The 20918-nt window shown below is 42.2% G+C and overlaps 1 protein-coding gene across 3 annotated transcripts in view; it reads right to left on the reverse strand.

The window, feature by feature from the left end:
* Positions 1-1161: 1161 nt before the first annotated feature.
* The window catches only part of TBX15 (T-box transcription factor 15), a 112219-nt gene continuing 92462 nt past the window's right edge, over positions 1162-20918 (reverse strand). For all 3 annotated transcript variants that reach the window (XM_053592749.1, XM_053592751.1, XM_053592750.1), the window contains exons 7-8: positions 15276-15373; positions 1162-3551 (exon numbers count right to left, since the gene is read on the reverse strand). In XM_053592749.1, the coding sequence (XP_053448724.1) occupies positions 2767-3551; positions 15276-15373 (883 nt within the window). In that variant the 3' untranslated portion in view covers positions 1162-2766. The remainder of the gene's footprint in view (positions 3552-15275; positions 15374-20918) is intronic.

Here is a 20918-nt window from a genome sequence, read left to right on the forward strand (position 1 = left end):
AATATTCCAAAGAAGATGATATTAATCTCTAGGAAAGAAGGTTCTGAAAGTCTACAGCTTTATTAAATTGCTTGTTTTGAGTTGAGATGCTATTATTCTCCCTCCAAAACTTACTCATTATTTTGTAAATGTTACTTTGTTTTAAATCCACTGTTCCTTATTTTCTTTTAATTTTTAATTATTTTTTATTAAATCATAGCTATGTACATTAATGCAATTATGGGGTACAGTGTGCTGGTTTTGTTCCTTATTTTTGTAAAAATTCTAAGCATCCTTCAAAGCCCAGTGAAAGTTCCAACGTCTCTAACAAGACAATCAACCTCACTTTCTTACCCTAAACATCTTCTTTGAACTTTCAGACCCTTTATCATATGTGCATGACTACCTCAAAAGTGAGTCCTTTCAAGAAAGAAACCATGGCATGTATTTTTACCTTCTATAATGCTTAATGGAAGTTTGCTAGCTTCTATTTAAGTTAATTTTATAATAATTTATCACAGAATACTGTATGTATGAAGAACAGTACATCTGTGTTAATTTAGGTGCCTTTAACTTGGATAGTCAGCCATGCACCCACTTTCCACTATCCTTCAAAGATGTCTTTGCTAGACAATTTCAACAATCATGTGTTGAGATTCTACCACAGGCCAGGAACTGTCCTAGGCCTTGAGGATGTGAAGATGAACAAAACAGCCTTTCCCTAAGAAAACTGATCAAGGGTGGAGCATCTTAGCCTCTAGAAAAATAATCCTAATAAACAGCCCTTTGAATGTAATCAATATGCCAATTATAATAAATTTTCACTCTTTCATTAAAGAGAATTGTGAGTGAATGAAATAATCACGTGAAATGCATGGCCTGGTGTCTGGTGGCAGGTGACAACTCACACGGGTTTCTAATGTGAAAGCAAACATCTCAATAGAGTCAGACGACCTGGTTTCAAGTCCTAGTTCCCTTTCTGCCAGGCTATATGATCCTGTATAATTCACCCAATCCCTCTGGAATGCAGTTCCTACTTATAAAAAGAGAATGATAATATTTACTCCACGGAGTTTGTATAAGGATAGAGTAACATATGTGAATGTTCTCTACTAATTGCAAAGCACAATGAAAATGCATAAGGCTATTATTTAATTTTTCTATATGAACAAATGTGCAGAAAACAATTGCAAATGTTTTATTTAGCGGCTTCTGTGCTTGGCACTTAGAAACAGAGTTCCGTGCATAAGGGCAAATTTTTATACACCTTTTCTTCATACATATTTTACATAACCCTTTTATTGCCCCCTTTTTAATATTCATAATATTGGATTCCCCACTAGGTATATAAATACAATTATCTACAACACCTCAAAACCAAAAATCTTAATATATCTGTATTCTTTTACTTGGTATTATTTGCATTTCCACACCATTTAAAAATTGTAGCTTGCACCAAGCTTCACTTGTTTTCTTATCATTAAAAGATCTGAAGGGAAAAACAAAGAAAAAACCAAAACTTCAAAATGCAATGAACTATTTTGATAAAAATAGAGATCCAAGGGCAGGTGGAAAGGTATAGAAGACCCATCTGCAATTCCCTGGACCATAGAGGGGTTCCCTGCCACAGGAGCTGGTGGGCAGGCTTTCCAGATCAGGTGTCAGGATCATGTCTTTGCTCTCGGTATCATCTGCCAAGATAATAAAACTCTTCCTTCCTCATACCCTTCCATCTCCCTTCCCCGCCAGGCTGCATGGCTGTGAAATGGGCACTTCCCACCTAGTGCAGCTCTGTCCTGGGTCGCACTGGTAGGGGCTGTGGGATGAGATGGCATTCCTCACCTGCCCTCATCAGTGCCCTGACCTTGAGGGTCCCAGAGAGGTTTGCTCCTCAGTAACCCATGACCCTCTCCATAAACTGGGGGATGGAGACAAACTCAAAACAAATTTCCTTGGTGAATTAAAACCCTCATCATTGCTCACACTTCCTCACTCAGTCGTCCTCTGCACCTCTCTCCCACTCACTATTCTCTCTCTTTCTCTCTCTCTCTCTATCGTTCAGCTGCTCTTGCTCCCTCTTTCCACAGCACCACCAGGAACGTCAAGGTCAGCATACTGAGAGAAGAAAGCCAAAGTTCAAAAGGAATCTTCTTCCGGAGCCAAGTCCAGTTGCAGTCCATGTCTTTCCACCCTCCTCGATGGGGAAGGGGTTGCCAGGATACACGTTTCATTTCAGAAACCGGGAAACTGCAGGGGAGAAAGGCTAGCAGCTACTGCTGGCCCAGTCCATCTAGAATCGGACACAGACAAATTCTCGGTGGAAGCACCCATGCTGGGCCTCGGGGCACACAGAGTTCGCCCAGTTCAGAGTCAGCTCAGCGTGCTGCGTGTTCATGCACGTCCGAGTTGGTGTATGAATATCTACGCATGTGTGTACAGGTCGGTCTGGGTGTGTGTAACTTTTCGTGGCTGCTACAAAAAGCATCTCCCTTAATGTTATTATGAAATGATTATTCAGTCTCTTCCAAGGCCACTCTGCAGCAGACAAGGCTTTATAAAACTAAGTTGGGGAAGGCAGGAGAATAGCCACTGAGTTGTGGATGATTCTACCCAAGTATCCTTCAGCAGCTTAAAGGTGTCTTTGTTGTTCTTGGCTATGTGTTTTCCTCCTCCAAAAAAAATACACAGTTCCTATTTTCCAAAGGCATTGGGCTCCATAAGAGTAGGCTCTGCCCACGGAGACTCGGGGCCTTGCCTGCCATCGACTCCGTGGCTTTGGCCTGGCCTTTAGACCATGTGCACCGACATCTGGGAGGAGGAGCCCGGGACCGCCGCGTACTGCCGGCCATCGCAAGTGCCGGCCGCCTGCTGATTGTTGGGGGAAGGGCTGATCATGTGCATGCCGTGCTCCATCCCCGACGGCAGGTACTGCCTCTCCCCGAAGGCCCCATTGGTAGGAGAAGAGCAGAGTAAAGTGCTTTGAGAGGCGCTCAGTTTTTCTGGGCTGGCAGCTAGCCTGGGGGAGGTGGGGAAATTGTATCCGTACAGGTTGTAGGGGTTGTGGAGGGAGAAGGCGTTGTAGGAGCTCTGCTGCATGTGGCCACCCCCGAACATGTGTGGCGAGGAGGAGCTGGAGGCAGCGTTGCCGGCCTGCATGACATACTGAAACTGCGAGGTGGGGAAGGACCCCAGCTGGCCGCCATAGGCTTCCATCTTGCCGTTGCCAGGCAGCGAGGGAGGAGTTGGTATTCCTGAGATCAGGGATGGAGTCCTCTGAGGCATGAAGGTTTCGGGGGGCTGAGTGGCTGAAGAGGTGCTACTCTGGAGCCTGTTGTAGCCACTGTCACTCAGCCCCGGGTAGCTCTGCAAGGCGGCCATGTTGCTCCGGGCACAAGGTGGGTAATCGGAGAGGTTCAGATTACACAGCTGGCTCTCTCGACAGCCCACATTGAATGTGTTGGGGGCCAGATGAAAGGTTGGAGGAGAACAGGATGGGGATAAAAGATGAGAAGAAGCCGAAGGGGATGGTGTCCCTGTGCTGGAGGTGGTTGGAGAAGTGCCTGTGCTGCCCCCTGAAAAATAAAACAGGAAAACCATTGAAATAGAGGCCTCTGAAGGTGAGTCTGTCTTAGCCAAGGGCAAGCCATACAGGAGGTGCCTTCAGAGGTCCACGATGGGCTGACTTCTGAAGAACCATCATCTCTTAGCTTAGTCAACTTGTGTTAAGTGATTCCACCTGTGCACACACAAACACACACAGAGAGACACAGGCATGCGCACGCGCACTCTCTCCAAATAGAAGGACAAAGAAGGTAACAAAAATTAACACCACCTCTTTTTATTTGTCTCCGTGAGAGCTTTAGTAAGCCCTATCTTAAAAACTAGTAATAAACCTTCCCATATTCACTTTGCCATTTTTCATCATCAAAGTCCCTTTCTAATAAGACCTCTGTGGTAAAATCCACTAGCTCAACTTTTCTCAAGGCAAACGCACTGAGTATGTATTTTAATCAGGGTCTCTTGCCTATTTTGCAATTTTTAGTCTTCCAGACAAAAAATGTAAGATATACTAATTTCAGAGGAAGTGGATCTGGGACAGGGTGCCAAGTCAGGGCCGAGAGCTGTGAGGGCAGAGCAGAGGGGCCCCAGAGGTGGGGTGGGAACAGGCTCTCAGGAGGAAGGTTGCAGTTGTGTTATATGTAAGGCATTGGAACACAATTACAATAACTTGGTCAGAAGAAATCCAAGCTAACCCCAGATGAGACCACTGTGATCCGGAGGCTCTGCTGATCTCCCTTTATAAGATCCTTCCCACCCTCAAAGAATGGAACAAAAACTGCGAGTGGAGACTTTGGAGCCTGAGAGCACAAGGGGCCACACAAGCCTTCCACTGATGTGAGAGTCAGGAGACCTGGATTCTACTCACAGTTCAGCTACACCAATCGCCCAGGTGACCCTGGACACATCACTTACCCTCTGCAGGTCATAGGCTACAAAACTCTTCATGTATAGAAGAGAAATTGAGTTAGATCAGTGGTTCTCAAACAGAGAGGACCCACCAACTTTTAAAAATGCTGATCTTCCAAGAAAGCACCTTAGACAAACTAGATGAGGATTCTGGGCAGGGAACCTCCATGTTAGTATTATTTTTAAAGCTGCCTAAACGATTCTAATGTGGACTCAGGGTTGAGAACCAATGATAAAACCCAAATTCCTCATCTCTAAGTACCCAGAGTAATGATTCCTAAACTTGAGTGTACACAAGAGTCAGCTGGAGGCCTTGCTAAGACATAGATCACTGACTCCATCCCAAGGCTTCTGAGTCTGTAGGTCTGAGGAAGGGTAGTTCTAACAGGTTCTGGGGCGATGGTCCAGAGACCACACTAGGTGAAAGGCCTGAACTGTATTTGAAAGAATTGACTTTTTGCCAAGTGAATGTTGAAGTTAGACTGGTGGATGATATACCAACAGACTGAAGGCCAGTTCAGTACGAGCTACTTCAGATGTGTTCTTAGGTTGTTTAAGAAGACCCAAAGTGACCTTCACGAGCCTCCTCATTCCTGGAAGCAGCAGGGGAGTATCCACTTCCTCTCCCACCCAGTGGAAGTTAAAGGCCGTGGTGAGTGCCCAGCTGCTGAGCCCTTTGTTTGAATTCTAGAATGAGTGGCTGCTTTATCTTCCATAGGGAATCTCCCACAATGGAATTCTTGCCTTCAGAGCAAGATTGGAACTTGCCTGGAATTACTGAGACTTGTGGTCCCCCAAGGCACGTGGCACCTTTAGTTTGCCCACAGCTCACATTGCAGCTTTTACAAGCCGAACACTATGAATGGGTGAAGTGAGTGGAAAGGAGCAGGACTGAGGTTTTCATCTGTGAGGACATCACGCGAGCCAGCAGGATTCCAGAGATACTAGTGTACGAAGAGACCAGCCATGGCGTGCTACGGAGGGGTGGGCCAGATGTGGAAATTAAGAGATAGATGCCTCAAAGAGGAACCTAACGTTAATTTTTCACAGGAAAAATGAAAGCCTCAGCCTACACCCACAGATTTAGATAATTGTATTACAGAAGTCAAATATTATTATACTATAATAGCTGTAGAAGTAGGAATTTGGTTCCTATCACAGTTAAATTTTTCAAAACCTGACTAATATTATCTCCTCCACTTTAAAGACATTTTAGGAAATTGTCCTTGCTCATTTCTAGCTCAAAACTTAAATTCCTTTAAAAGAAGAAAAAGATCTTTATTCCACAATTTGGAATAAGGCCAACATTGTGACTACCACTTGGGTAAGCCAGCCATCAGATGGCCATGGTGGGGAGAGCCCAGCACTCGACGCAGCCAAAGCCCATCGACCTTTGTACAGCTCATGACCATGAGGGCCTTGAACTAATGGGACCCAGTTTATGCCCTTCTCAGAATTAAATCTATGTCTAAGGATTAAAGTAATGCAGCGTGTACTGGCCAACTTACAAGTACTTTCCAAGGAATCATTTTAATATGATGAAGAAATTCGGGAAGGAGAAGATTCTAGAAGGAGGAGGACAAATATCTCAAAGCTTCCTGTTTTTGTAAAGCTGAATGGCCAAGCCTCCTGTGCCTTGCAGAAAACCTAGGGATTCATTTACTGTGAGCCTGCGGTTCCTCTTTGAGGCATCCTACACGTTTTCCCCCTTTTCCACTTTAAATGCCATGAGCCTCACTGAAATAAGTGATGTGGCACAAACAGAGAAACCTGATTCCAGCTGTAAAGAGATTTGTGTTTTATAGGGTGTGTATCTGGTCTCCTCTCTTTGAAAGTCTATTCTTGCTCGCCCTGATTTGGTATTTATGTAGTCCCCCAGGAGACCACCTGTTCAATCTGCTGTGTTGTCCTGTTATAGGTACGTTCTAGCAGGCACCGGCCCCAGCCCTGCAGCAGGAAGTGCAAGATGGAGCAGATGACTTGCTACAATTCTAAATGATTTTCTCTGATGGCCCAAGATGGAATGAATGGTACTGATTTAGGGCTTCAATTGGTTTCACTACAAAAAAAAATAAGAAGGGAACTATTAACAAGTTACAGGGATTTCTGCTGAGCAGACGAGAGGCACATGTTAAAAAGTTTGTAGTCAGCTTGCTTTGGCTTTTAAATAACATTCACTGAAAATGAGACTTGGTGGCCTGCTGAGCTTCAGGGGGTGGGAGCCTCCACGGGAACTGGTGTTTGAAGGAGAGGGCAGGTCTGTCCAAGAGAAGATCGCATTGCTTTCATTCACTTTGAAGAAATGCTCTCGTGCACTTAAAGTGCTCAACATACATAATAGCTATGTTTCAAGGTCCACATAGAGAGAGAGAAAAGGCTATGGTATTCATTCTGCAGAGAAGCACACTGAGATACTGAAAAGTCTTTATTCTCTTATGATCTAACAGCTTGTCAGCTGTTAAACAATATTGGGAGTGCCAGCCAAGTGTTAAATAAGCACAAGAGGGAGCCCACCCTCCCTGCGCATTTCATCACAGAGAAACCAAGGAGAAGCAGGAGGCCAGGCCTGACCAGCACGGAAAGGTCAGAGCTGCCTCTCAAAGCAAAGTAACCCCCCACATTCGCCTTCTCCTGTCTGTACCTGCCAGGTCCTACGTTCTCTAAGAGTCTTTAATAGATGAGTGCAGACTATAGAGTCAGACACACCTGGTTTCAATCCCAACCATCCTTCCTACGGGACCTGAGCAAGTTAGAACCTTCAAGCCATGGGTTCTTTAACCATATAAATAATGTTGTAATATCTACTTGGTAGGAATGCTTTGAGAAACACATGAGATATTATACATATTATAAGATGGTCATAATGGTACTTGACCAAACAAGGTGCTCGTAATGGTACTTGACATATAGGCATTAAACACTCTCTTCTCTGAACAAAGAAGGAATAAAAGAAAGAGAAAGGACTCTTGGGGCACTTGGGTTCTAATGCAGACAGCTCTCAGGCCTTGGCCTCTGTCTACGAGCTGACCATCCTGGCCTCTCCAGGGTGGTGAACATGACGTCACAACTGCTGTGTGTGTGCTCAATGTTACAGGCTAGCCGTGTATGACAGAGCCTTGGGCTAAATGGCAGCTATGGGCCCCCTGGGCCATATTCCCAAAGTTTGAGCCCACTCCGGTTCCTCTCTGAACTATCTGTCTCTCCTTCCCCCCAGCCCAGGATAAAAGTGGGCTGCCCCATGGCTCCACGCCTCCCCAAGCCCAGCAAAGTGCAACTGACAACACAAACAGGTAGATTTGTTTCTTTCCCACTGTTGTGAAAGGTCTTAATTTTCTTCCAAAAGGAGATTAAAATGAAGTCCCCTAAATAGTTTAAAACTCTCAGGAACATTTCGGTTCTAGGACCAATCTCCCACAGTCCCCACTCTCCAAATGCTGTTTTACTCCCAGACCCAAGTGAGGACACACACATTAAAATTCATATGTGACATTAACTTGCACCAATATTCAAGGCTAACAGCAAAACAACCAAAAAGAATCCATGTTTCGCAGTGATCCCATACGAGGACAATAACCTAGAATTTACTGTGTACCATGAAGATAAGTTAAATGTGACCGTGAAAATCCTGAATACCAAACCTGCTGACTTCTGCATCTTTAAATTCATCACTTCCAGATTGTCCTATGGGGGCTTTCACATACCGTTTCCTTTTGGATTTATTTTGTTGTGCCTTTTCACCACCACCACCCCCCCAAAATTGAAAAACAGTAAGACAAAGCCCCATCTGGGCTATTAAAGAATAAATTTCCATGTAATTATTTAATTCCACAAGCCAGATTCTTCTCTCCTACAACTCCATGGCTCCTGTCCTGAGCAGTGCTGATTCACTGTGTATCTTTGAGAAGCCTTCTTTGAGGCTTTCAAACAGGTAAGAGGCTTTCACCTGTTTGAAAGCCTCTAAACTTATCCCAGGGAATAAACCTAGAAGCCATACAATTTAATGAGTACAGCACTGTTCGGCTCAACTAAGTCATTCTTTGGTTGAGATGAGTATCCTTCTCATAATGCAAATGCGAACATTATAGTACTAATGGGAATTGTGTGGTTTCAATCTTAGAAAGATTCCTAATGCATCCTTCCCTATAAAATTTAAAGGTATGCATAGATACAAACTCCTTCCCTTTAAAATAGCTTTTAATATATTCACCCAGTTCTCATTCATCACCTTGGTCCTCGTGCTCTGAATCACTTTGCATCTTAGATGGCCCTAGTTTACACCTACCACATTCCCTAGGTAGAGGGCCCTCACTTCTTCACTTTCCATTAACTCGTTTGTTTTCTCTGCTACTCGTCTTACTACCTCGCTGTCATGTACATCTGTCTGCCTCGCTCTGGAAACAGTACTCAGTTTCCCCTCTGGAAAACACCCTTCTCCCTCTCTCACCCCTCACCAGGGAAGGCAGGGACTCAGGCCTGGATGATAAAAGCATCATATTTCCCCCACCACAGTACCTGGTTCAGGGGTGACTCAATCAGAGTCAATGAGACTCTGAGATTTTGCTGGAAGTCTTAGGAGAAGGTGCTTGCCCTTTCTCATCAGATATAAACTTAAAATATGTAGGGCCAGGGATGCTGACAGCATGTTACTGCCATGAAGAGGCTGAGAAGGAAGCCAGCGTGGAGGAGGACAAAGTTGAGAGATGGAGCCAGACCCATGATCCTTTACAGGCCCCTAGATCAGGCTTTACCTAAAATCAGATATGTGAATCTTCTCAGTGTCATGAGCCAATGAGTTTCTTCCTTATTTTGCCATTTAGGTTTTATTTTACTTACAACACTAGGAATCCTAACTGATATATCTCCATATCTCTCTATCTCTCCTTCTCTCTCTCTCTCTGTCTCTCTCTCTAATTCTACAGGTAATTCCAGTAAAATTACTTCAGATGAATCTGAAGCTGAGGATATCAGTGTACAGATGGAGGAGAGAGAAATGGAAATGAGACTGAAATGAAACTATGGACCACTTTGTCAGAGGGAAGTTATGACTGATACCTTCTAAAATATCAGAGATGACCTACAGGTAGTAACAAGGGCTTTCCATCGTCTGGATAGATGTCTGGCTCAGCAGAAGGAGATCTGGTAAGATGCTGACCTCACTTTCAAAAATGTATAATTTCTGACATTGTTAAATAAGTAGAAGGAGCAGCCACTGTGGCCTCCTTCTGACAGTGATAACAGGCTTAATAACAAAGGGAAATGCTGGGACTTTGAAAAGATGATTTTTCATATTAGCTTTCATGACAACAAAAGCATATAATGTAGATAATAGAAAAATAATAGCTGCTGAGCTTTTCAAAAAGATTTTGAAAAATTCAGGGCGAAGAAATGCACAAATACATCAAAAGGAAATCTAAACAGGCAGATCATTTCAAAAACCAGCTATAACCTCACAAATGGCAAGAAGGTAAGAGAGGGGCAGCCAGCAACATGAAAGGCAGGTCATTTCAAAAACCAGGTATAACCTCACAGATGGCAAGAAGGCAGGAGAGGGGCAGCCAGCGACGTGCAAGTGGCTATTCTCCTAATGGGCTTATGAGATGGGTTAGCCAAGACAAGGAATAGTATATTTAAAAAAGGCAGGAAAATAACAGTGGAATGATTTTGTGAGAATAACATTAGAAGAACATTAAATGGAGTTTGTAGATTTCCTAATAGTGATACCCATGTTCTTCCTCCTACTGAATTTATTTCTTTTGAACAGGAATAGTGCTTTAATTTTCTACTTTTGCCACTATTTCTGTCCCAAGAAGACTTAGCATTACCTATGATAGCAAAAAATAAAACAAAGGAAGGCAAAAACACTAATATTGATCAACTAGAGGGTGAATAAGTGATTCTTAATTATTTCATACTTAGTCCCCATAGCATATGTACCAATACCTGGTTACCTGAGACCATAAATCATCTCCCTCACCCCTTGATATCCTGTCTTTTTTACTTAAGAATTTTTGGACACTCTCTTTACTATCATTTTACAACCCTTGTTTTCTTCCTGGTGACTGTCTTTCTCTCCTTTCTTTTTCTTTTCCAATTTCCCTGTCCTTCACATTTTAGCCTAAAGTTGTGTCCATCTGAGGAATTTTTGCAGAACACGCAGATGCTAGTTTATGCAGCCATTTGACTGCTACTTGGAGTACCAACTATATAAACTCAACCCGGGAATGGTTCTACCCAGAGATTTAATCATGAAGGAAAAAATGGTGATAAATTGTGCATGAGAGATATTAATGAAAGAATGACAAAAATAAACAAGAGCATAGTACACCTAAGGAAGTGACAGCTAAGCTGAGACCTCAGACGCAGGTGGCAATAACTAAGAAGACCTGTGAGTGGAAGGAACACGTGGCCAGAAGGAGTCACTTTGTGAAGTGGATGTGTCAGGAATGATGCTAAACAACAGAGAGGAGGAGGGAAGGTGGCACCAGCCACAGCTAGAGGAGTGACGCCAGCAGTACTACGAATAATCACAGGGAAGTGCTCACTTTCCTAAGCACTTTACATACGTTATTTTATTTAATTCTCGTTGCTATTATCCCCATTTTATTTTATTTTGTAGAGACAGAGTCTCACTTTACTGCCCTCAGTAGAGTGCCATGGCATCACCCAGCTCACAGCAACCTCCAGCTCTTGGGCTTATGCGATTCTCTTCCCTCAGCCTCTCAAGCAGCTGGGACTACAGGCGCCCGCCACAATGCCCAGCTATTTTTTGGTTGCAGTTTGGCCGGGGCCAGGTTTGAACCTGCCACCCTCGTCATATGGGGCCAGTGCCCTACTCACTGAGCCACAGGCACCACCCTTTTATCCCCATTTTAGAAGTTAGGCAGCAAAAGCCAGAACATGCAAAGTTGAGTAGCCAATTAAGGAATGTTCCTTTCATAAGGGAAAGCAAACTGGGTCCACTGAAGGGTTTTAAGCGATTTGGGGTTAGAATATTGATGTGAAAAGATGTATGTTTTTAAAAAATGACTCTGACTGCTATGTAAAGAATGGCTTGGAGGGGAAAGTAGAGTTGGAAAGGACATGATAGTCCTCAAGTGAGAAGTGTCAGCTTAGAGTGGGAAAGTGACAGGAGATTAGAGATATGGGCAGATTCAAGAACTTGTCAATGGTGGGAAGTGGGAGTGGGGATGGAAGCATCTGGATGTCCAGTGGAAGGTGGTCTGCTTTTCCTAAAAGAGGGCACCAGGGCTGTGTGAGAGAGGATGTACTCAGGTTTCACACCGAGCATAAGGGACTTTGGGGACAAACTGGAACACTTACTCAACTATCGTTTGCTGTAATGGATTGAATTGAGGTACTTTCCAGCCCATCAAGAGCTCCTCATTCTTACAGTCTGTGCCATACTGCAGAATTTAAATCTTGTCATTCCATGGCTAAAACAAATAAAAGCTTTAAAAATTTCTGTGTGACTATTCAGTTGCAAGCTGTATAGATGGCATCATTCCTCATCTCGGTGATAAATCTGTGTAAGTTGGATGTTTTGATCGTCAGAGTAGAGTAGTTCAAAGGCTAGTGTGCACTGAATTGTCCTTTCCCGGAATTTTACTAGTATGAGTTGTTTAGTATCTGATCCCTCTCACTGACCCACCTCTAACCATTGTAAGTCCTACTGGTGTAAATCCAGTCATCAACGGGGACCCTCCTGATTCTAACTGCAACAGCCTGACAAACACTGAAACAGCAAATGATAAGGAGATCTGTAGGGACATCTGCTAGTGCTTGAGGAGAAGGAAGGGCTTCTGTAAGGGCAGGGCTCCTTATTTTCACACATGTAGTCATAGTGCCACCTCTAGTGTCACTGGTCCAGAATAGTCCCTTTTGGCACCACAGATGTCAAATAACTTGAAGTTACTGCTCATAAATCATTCTCAGTTTAGTCCATACAAATAGCTCCTTTATATTTGAGTTTTATGGCACACATACTAATCAAGGATATCCATCAGAACAGCAACAAGATGGCATTGCACTTGGCTGTAACCGAGCTTCTTCTTCCTCCGGTGTCTGTGTGGCCCCAGTCACCTTGCCCCCTTTCATAACTTATTGGTTAGTTCATTCCCTCCATCTCTAGCTTTCTTCAAGGGGAAGCCATTCCTGAAATAAAATTGTTATCTCCTGACCCTCCAGACTCCCCAAACATATAAACATCCTTGCTGATTCTAAATGAAGACATCTAAAGATAAGACCATACACTTGGCTTCATCAAAAAAGAAAAAGAAATGCGGATCTATTTACAGTTAATGCTCAAATTGTTGAATAATAAACCATCAATAGGAAAAGTAAACTGAATTCTCTAAGGAAAATTAAAGCTCTCATAAGCAAGAATGAAGAAAGATAACATGGTCTTGGGGAAAGGAAAGTGTCCCGTCCTTCTCCACTCCGTTCAGCCACCACTTACTGCAGATCTGACACCAGGCGACTTCGTGACTTGGTTTCTTTTTGTGTCAAAGAATCCCATGCATTCTTCTATACAAGAGTAAACAACTATGTAGAACATTAGAGTCAATATTTTTCTTTTTTTTTTTTTTTTTGCAGTTTTGGCCGGGGCTGTGTTTGAACCCACCACCTCCGGCATATGGGGCCAGCGCCCTACTCCTTTGAGCCACAGGCGCCACCCTAGAGTCAATATTTTTTTAGATAGAAGGATTTGAGAATTGACAAAATGATGGCCTATACCTAAGTCCTTCCTTTGAAATTTTCTCATCAGGCAAGTCGTAATGACAGAGAAATAGCAATACCAGGAAGGTGGAAGGAGGGAGGCCTCCTCCCCTCATCCGAGCAGAACTGTGAGCCCAGCCTTCATCAGCAACAACACAAACTGTCCAGGACCTCCTCTTTGGTGTGACAGATACTCATGTGTTTAAAGCAATGAGGTAAGGGGGACAACTGAGTATATCAGACATTATCTGACTCTTAGGCATGGTGCTAGAGCTGCTGATATTTTGCAGACTGATACTGCAAAATCAGTCTGCCACTGAAGTTTCCACTAAAGGCTCAACACAAAGCATTCAGCACAGATAGTTCTGTTTCTTTTCTTCATTTTATGAGTGACATTATCCAGAGTTACCCAGCAGTTGTTAAGGGAAGGGAGAATGGGTGTGTTGCTTTTACATCCTTTGTTAACGTCAAGAAACCAAGCCACATATTTTTTAATAATGAGAATCTGGATCAAGTTCAGTGCATAGTTAAAAAATATATTCCAATTAAACTATTTTAATAGAGTCTTGGCTTTGCTTCTAACTTTGCCCCACCACCATATGTATCCAATAATTCAAGCTCTTCCTCCTTGCCAATAAAAAAATGGGATCGCTGAAATATGTTAAAAGTTCAGTTTCTCTAAACCCTGGTTTTCAGAGTGTCAATAATAAGCCTTCGTATTGATGACATTGATTATTCTTTAGTAGACGTACCCTGAAACCTACTGTGCCAACCACCTAAGCAGTTCATGAAGGTCCCCCTAGGCCTGCCCAATGACCCCATGTGTGTGGCAGTGCAGGTTGCCATGTCCAATGGTCACTCCACATCCATATCCAAGATGGACCTGGCAGTAATCCAGCCTACCTGAGCCACAGGGCCAGCAAACACCATTAGGTACGTTCTGGGTGCCAGCCCTGTGGTAGATCTTGAGGACACAGCAGTAAACACAATTGTTACCATCAATGCCTGCTCATAGGAACTGGCAATATCCCCCCAACCTTCTCCTACCAGGCTCCTGCTTAGCTAGAGCTTGAAAGGCCAATGAGTAAATCAAGGGCAGATAAGCAAGAAGCTCCTCAGAGCTCACTTTAATCAGATGTCTTGTGTGATGCGTTTTTGTTTATGAAGCATGTTTCCATAACTTGCTTTACAAAAAATTATCCCTCTTTTGTGGGTTAAAAAAACGGCAACTCAGAGTGAAAGTAAATTGTCCCAGGTTTAGAGACATAGAGACCATCACAGGTGAGGGTCCAGATTTTCCTTACTTCCACAAAACTTCTACCTCTTAAGGGCCACGAGGGCCTAAGGTCAGTAGGAACACCCTAAATAATAATGGACGCAGCTTCTAATCACAGCTTTATGAAGAGCAATTTGTTAATGAGATGGACATTCTGTATCACTTAACCTCACCAGATCCCCATGATGAGGAAGGAATAGTCTAATCATGTTGTGAATAATTGATCTTCAGAAAGGCAACATTCCAAGTCCCCCTCCATCTCCCTTTCCATGAACAAGGACAGATGGGGTTGAATATGATGGTGACAGAGACAACACTAACTAGTAGTATTAAGTGCTTACTAGGATTTTAAATGCAGAATCTCATTTAACCCTCACGAAAACTCTATATATTCTCCCACCCCTCACCATGAGCCCTGATGTAATTTATTCCCATAGTTAAGAGCTGAGTTTTTCCTTATCTACAAAACTAGAATGAAAAATGTATACGGCTGCCATGAAGAATGCCCAAAGTTATTATGAAGATCTCTTCAAATAGCAAAGTCTATGAGAATGCTTAGTAATAATAATTTCATCACCATCATCATTATGAATATATAATCATGCTCTTAGGAAGGGAGAGAGAATTCTGAGTATCAGATGAAAAGCTGCATCTGGAACCAGCTTGTTTGCTCAAGTGGTGATGCTTTAGTTATTTATGGAGCTACCAAGTCATCTTCATTCCAAGAGAATTGGCATAATCCGTATCTTGGCCGGGGGTCAGATATGCTATATTTAGTTTAGCCCTCCCTCCCTCCTCAGTCCTACCACGAAGCAGAGGCCTTGCCCCAGGGCCTTACCTTGCTGCTTTTGCATGGTGGTGAAGTCTTCAAAGGTAAGTGTGCGCACAGGAGGTCTCCAGAATGCATAAGTCTCCATGATGGCTTCAAGTCCAGTTCTGGAGAAAGAAAAGCCCGCAAAGAAGAAAGTTGTAAATAATCCTAAGAAATGTACTTTGTAAAGACCCAGAGGTGGTTTGTCTAACAAGTGACATAAACGTAGACACTGAGTGATGTCAGCATCAGAGTCACTGAGTCTAGAAAAGCACAAATAATGCTGGATTGTGGGAGGAAGAACCTAATAATCCGATTTGGATTATCTGCAAGCAAATCTAAAACTATAATGGAATTTCATGCTGGTCTTTCTCCAAAGATGGTTGGGTCTCCATGAAAAGGCCTCAAAGGTCAAAGCCACTAACACCATGAGCACAACCAAGCAGCGGAGTGCTGACTGTTTATCTAGCACAGGACAATGTCACAATCATTACCACAGGGCAGTGACACAGCCTGTCCCAGCAGCAACTCCACACCTCAGGGAGGTGACGAGTCAAGGGCTTTAAGTCTTCTTAAGTCAACAAGAGATGAGAAGGCCAACAACAAAAGAAAAGTAAGCAATTAAATACACTTGGATTTCTACTGAATAAGAAATAGCTACCTGAAGGCACGGGAAAGGCTTGGTGTTAGAAATTGTATCTTTGGGAAAAGAACAATGTATTCCTCTAAATATTTATCTATATTTTTGCAACCTAATAATCAAGCTGGTCTTTGAAAGTCACAAGCTGTTAGACTTCGGGAAATATCCAATATTTTACAAGCACATTCCCTTAAGCCTCTGGTTCACTGGAATTGGAAATTCCATAAATTGGGCTGTGTGCACACTGTCTGCTTTATGCTTCAACTAATTACATCTGTGCTGTATATATGGGGTACTGAGATATATCGCTTTCACATAATCACTCAGATGAGCTCTGGTGTATTCTAGCTGATATTCCATATCCTCAAAACAAGGTGCCAGTTGGATCTTTCTTGAAAGCTTTAAACACGATTATTGACTTCACTTCAAAACCAGCTACTTCACTTCTGAGTGGAGGGAGTGGAAGCAGGAACCATGGGGAAGGTGGGAAGACGAGGGAAGGGGCAGGTGGCTTAAGTCTTGTTATCACAAAGTCACTGGATGGTGGTATGATGTCCCTTCCTGAAGCAGACAAACTTGCCTTTTTGCCATGAAATTTATGCTGCTTGTCCCTTTCCTTAGGTAATACATTTCCAGCATTCTCTTCAGCCTTACATACCAAGAATAAAGTAAAAAGTTTTATTTTCAATGAGAACAAATATTCTTTTCTTATAAATGACTAGAAGATCCCCTGAGGTTCTTCTCAGATGAGCTTGCTGATATACCGATTGATTCTTTGTGTTAGGAAATTTTCTCTCTGAACAGGCCTTACTCCACAGTTATCTTTCTAAAGTCTTCCCTGGAATCTTGGAGCCTTTAAATATGCCAATGTTGGCACACCAAACTCTGTATTTTAAGAAGAGGTTCAGAGAAGAGAGTGGTGCATGGTGTTTATTAGCTGTTAATCTGTTAGAAGTAGGAATAGAAGACATCTCCACATAGTCACTCTAAATTAATGCTGAATACAGTACATGGAACTATTTGTGGAGAGAAAGAGCCCAGGCAATTAGGGAGTTCAGAATAATAAGGGAGTTAGGCAGATAAAGCCATGCTGAGCCTTGGTGGATAAAAAAAAAAAAAGAGAGAGAGAGAGAGAAGCCAGGCTTAGGTCTTACTGCTTTGTTTTGGAATGTTGGCCATCCACCAGAACATCTTAGGATTCCTTTGAATGGCACAGGAGGCTCACTGCAAATGGCAGGGTCTTTATTGTTCCACCTCCTATTCCATTCTTCCCAGGAACATGTATCAATGATGAGGACACGCTCAAGGACAAAGAACATTCCCTTCTTAGTTCATAATAAGGTGCTGGAAGACTATGAAGCTTCAATAATACTCTATCAATATACTGCCAGTATTTTATTTATTAAATAAATAGAAAATGAGCTTTATATTCTGTCTTGGTCCATTTTGTGCTGCTGTAACAGAATACTATAGACCAGACAATTTATAAACAATAAAAGTGTATTTGGCCCACAGTTCTGGAGACTTGGAAGTCCAAGACCGTGGGACTGGAATCTGGCACGTGCCCTTGTGCTATGTCAGTCCATAGTGGAAGGCAAAGAGGGAAGAGGGAAGAGGCTGAACTCACCCTTTCCCATGATAATTAGTTAATTCTCTGAAATAACAGCATCAATCCATTCATAAGCATGGTACCCTCATGACCTAATCACCTCTTAAAGGTCCCATCTTTCTATGTTATTGCATTGGGATTAAATTTCCAACACTTGAACTTGGGGAGACACACTCAAATCATAGCAGTTTCATTTCCATAAGAGGAAAAATGGTTGTCCCAAAGGTATTTATAATTTTATTTAAGCATCCAATTCTATATAGCATAATAAGCATTTTATTACTTAAGAAATTTTAAAATCCAACCCATGGAATCATGGGTTTACATTTTGGGAAGGATCTTGGATGTCATCTCTGCTTTCTATGAGACCATCTTGGATGGTTATCTAGCCTCTACTGATGTAATTCACCAGGAAAATATTCGACTTTTTGATAGATGTGTTAAAATGTTCTTTCTGATATTAGACTAAAATCTCTGTTATGACTTTCACCTTCTGGTTCCATTACTAAGAGGTAAATACTGAGACTGCCAGGCATTGCCCACAAAGGTTTTCATCTGCTACATTGCCATCGGCAATACCTTCTCTAGCTTAAAAACACAATGTACAACAGGCCGCATATGAACACACCTATGGTCCATCTTCCACAACAAGGGGGGGTCTTCCACAACAAGGATCATTTTGGTGGTGGAATTAAAGGGAGAGGGTATAACTCCCAAAAATTAATAGCTAAAACCACATATGCCTAGCCAAAACTTACCAATCCACTGTGATCTTTCTCTCACAAATTTATCTTATGCAGAATCCTACATAGGATAATATAGACCTCATCAATTTACATTACTAATCTATTTATGTACTCAGTATGTATCTCTTTTTAGAAATAGTAATCCTGTTCGTCTATCATATGCCACATCTTTTATTTGTACTCAAACCCTATTAAACTTCATTAGCTAGATCAAATTGTTAGAAATGCTATTAGTTCCACATAATAGCATTTGATGTAGGGCAAAAGCAAGATTGGACAATTCATCTCTCTCCACAACTAACCTGTGTGCACCCCAAGAGCTTTGGACCTAGCCCCATTGCCTAGCATAGGCCGTTACATAGTAAGATCTCACTCGATATGCATTAAATTAATAAGCAGAGGAATGAATGTTTTGTTCCTGAGTCATTTTTCACAAAATGTTTAACCAGCATTTATTTTTCTAAGCCTAAAACTTAAGAAAACAACATACTGTAAAACAGATTATCCAAAGTCAGAAGAAATCCTCTAGTGCTACATATTGGAGATTTGGGAATTGTTTCTGTAATTGATTGTGCTTGTTCCATTTTTGACTTCAGTCTCAGAGAGGTTTCAATTTTCCTTTGGTTTTTTCTGTTCCAGTCATGGAGTTTCAGCAGAATCTGAGTCTCCTAGCAAAGACCAGTCATTTGTACACCTCATCTTCTCTTACAAGAGATCTTGCCAACCACCCATTAACATCCTCCGTCACTTGGACGTCTGTTCAAAGTTTATACTAAGCCACACATTGTTTACTTATTCATCATCATTTTACTTAGTTTTGTATAATTTTATCTCCAGTTTTCAGAAAATTCAATTTATTGTTCAAAAGATGAAAAAAAAAAAAAAAAGGTTAGGTAACCACGTGCCATTAGTGTGTTCCATGTGGCAGGCCTCCATGGGCCTGCTGCACACGGGAGACCCAATGTCATCTCTGCAGATTCTAACCAGAGACGGCCAAACTGGCCATGTCTCCCTCCTGCTTACTTTTCCCTGTTAGCTCTAGTGACAACAGAGGCCATGTCCAAACTCCCTTTGTTCAGTGCTTTGGCTGTAATAATTGCCCTGGTTTCCAGACCTCTTTGTTTTAGATTTTTCAGTCTGCTCATTGGCCAAACCAGCCAAATTTGGGGAGGAGGAGGGGAAGCAGAAAGAGAGGAACCAAGCCAAACAGTTCTGCAAATCGATGACACCTTGAGAGCAACTGATTTGGAAAAATAGCCAGACTGTGAAGAAAGTTCCTTCCGATCTTCTTATTCCAAAAACAATGATCAGATCATTCTTTTGAAGTTCAGCAAATATTTGATAGTCACAATAATTATAAAAACATTTGTGACCCTATGGCAGAGCACACCAATGTGTATTATTGATTTTCTTTTGCCTTGAGACAGGGAGTTTATTTTTGTTTGTTTCTTCTGTTTGTTTTCTCCTTAGTTTTGGCTTTCTTAATTTTGACTCTTCCCCATACTATTTGCTGCTGACACTGGTAACAAAGGGAACATATGATGTGGGTTGATAAGGCCACTGGTCATCACCCCTGAGTAGGGCAGTCTGAGAGCTACAGGAAGTCTGCTGAGACAGAGGTCTCGAAGTCATAAAGGAGTTATCGAAGCAGGAAAAAAAGAATGTGTTAAGTTCAGGAAATATAAAGGCACAAAAGACACAGGGTCACCCTTTAAGAGTGTGTTTTTAACAAAAAGACAAGTTGTAAGTGACTAGTTTCTGAGCTATGCAATAAATGCTACCCTGGACTTGTATATGCCAAGATGCCACGGAGCGTTGAACAAGGAATACTTAATACACCTGGGAAACTCAAGGAAGGTTCCACAAGAGGCCAATTATTTAATATTAAAATCAGCTCAGCAATTTTCTATGCAGACAAGAGGCAGAAAGAGCACAGTTAAAAATACGTGCAAAGACTTGGAGGTATGGAAGAGAGGGCATGCTTTAGAAACTAAAAGACGTTCATGTGACTGGAGTGTGGGATACAAGATGGGGAGGGCAGACATCATGGACATTCACTCCATGTTAGATGCTTAGTTTTTAGCCCACAGATGCTGCTGTCTCTGATCTCCATTCTCTTCCCTTCCAGATCATTATTTGAAAAGACAGAGAACCAGAATATACTGTTCCTTCAGATCTAATTACCACACCTCAACATTCTCAGACTGCCTTTGCTCCTTTGGGTAATGTCAAGCTTTCCACATTTCCTTCTCCTCTACAAGATTTGAAATCAAATTACTCGGATCAAATTATCCAGATTACCCAGGATATTTGATGTCTGGGGATATTCTAAAAGACTGCAGACAGAGTCTGCAAATAGACTAAAAACCAAGTCATCATTCAAAACTTGGTTTTAGTTGGTATCATAAGTGTATCCACATGATGAAGAAGCTATCATTGATGTGCATTACAATAGCTTGGAAGGACAGGTGCCAACAGATAGATGCTTAGAGTCAAGTTAAAAGTATTTCTCATCCAGTGATTCCCAAATTGGAAATCCTTTCCTCCCTTGGAGTCTAAATTGGTAATAATGGCAGTCCATGAGGAGTTTTCACTGCCTTAAAAACACAATAAAAACCCATGATAACACAAAATAGGGTAACTAAAATACTACATTTCTTTGTGTTTGACTGGAA

The sequence above is a fragment of the Nycticebus coucang genome, chromosome 5, assembly GCF_027406575.1.
Source record: "Nycticebus coucang isolate mNycCou1 chromosome 5, mNycCou1.pri, whole genome shotgun sequence".
In the NCBI taxonomy this organism is placed as follows: Eukaryota; Metazoa; Chordata; class Mammalia; order Primates; family Lorisidae; genus Nycticebus; species Nycticebus coucang.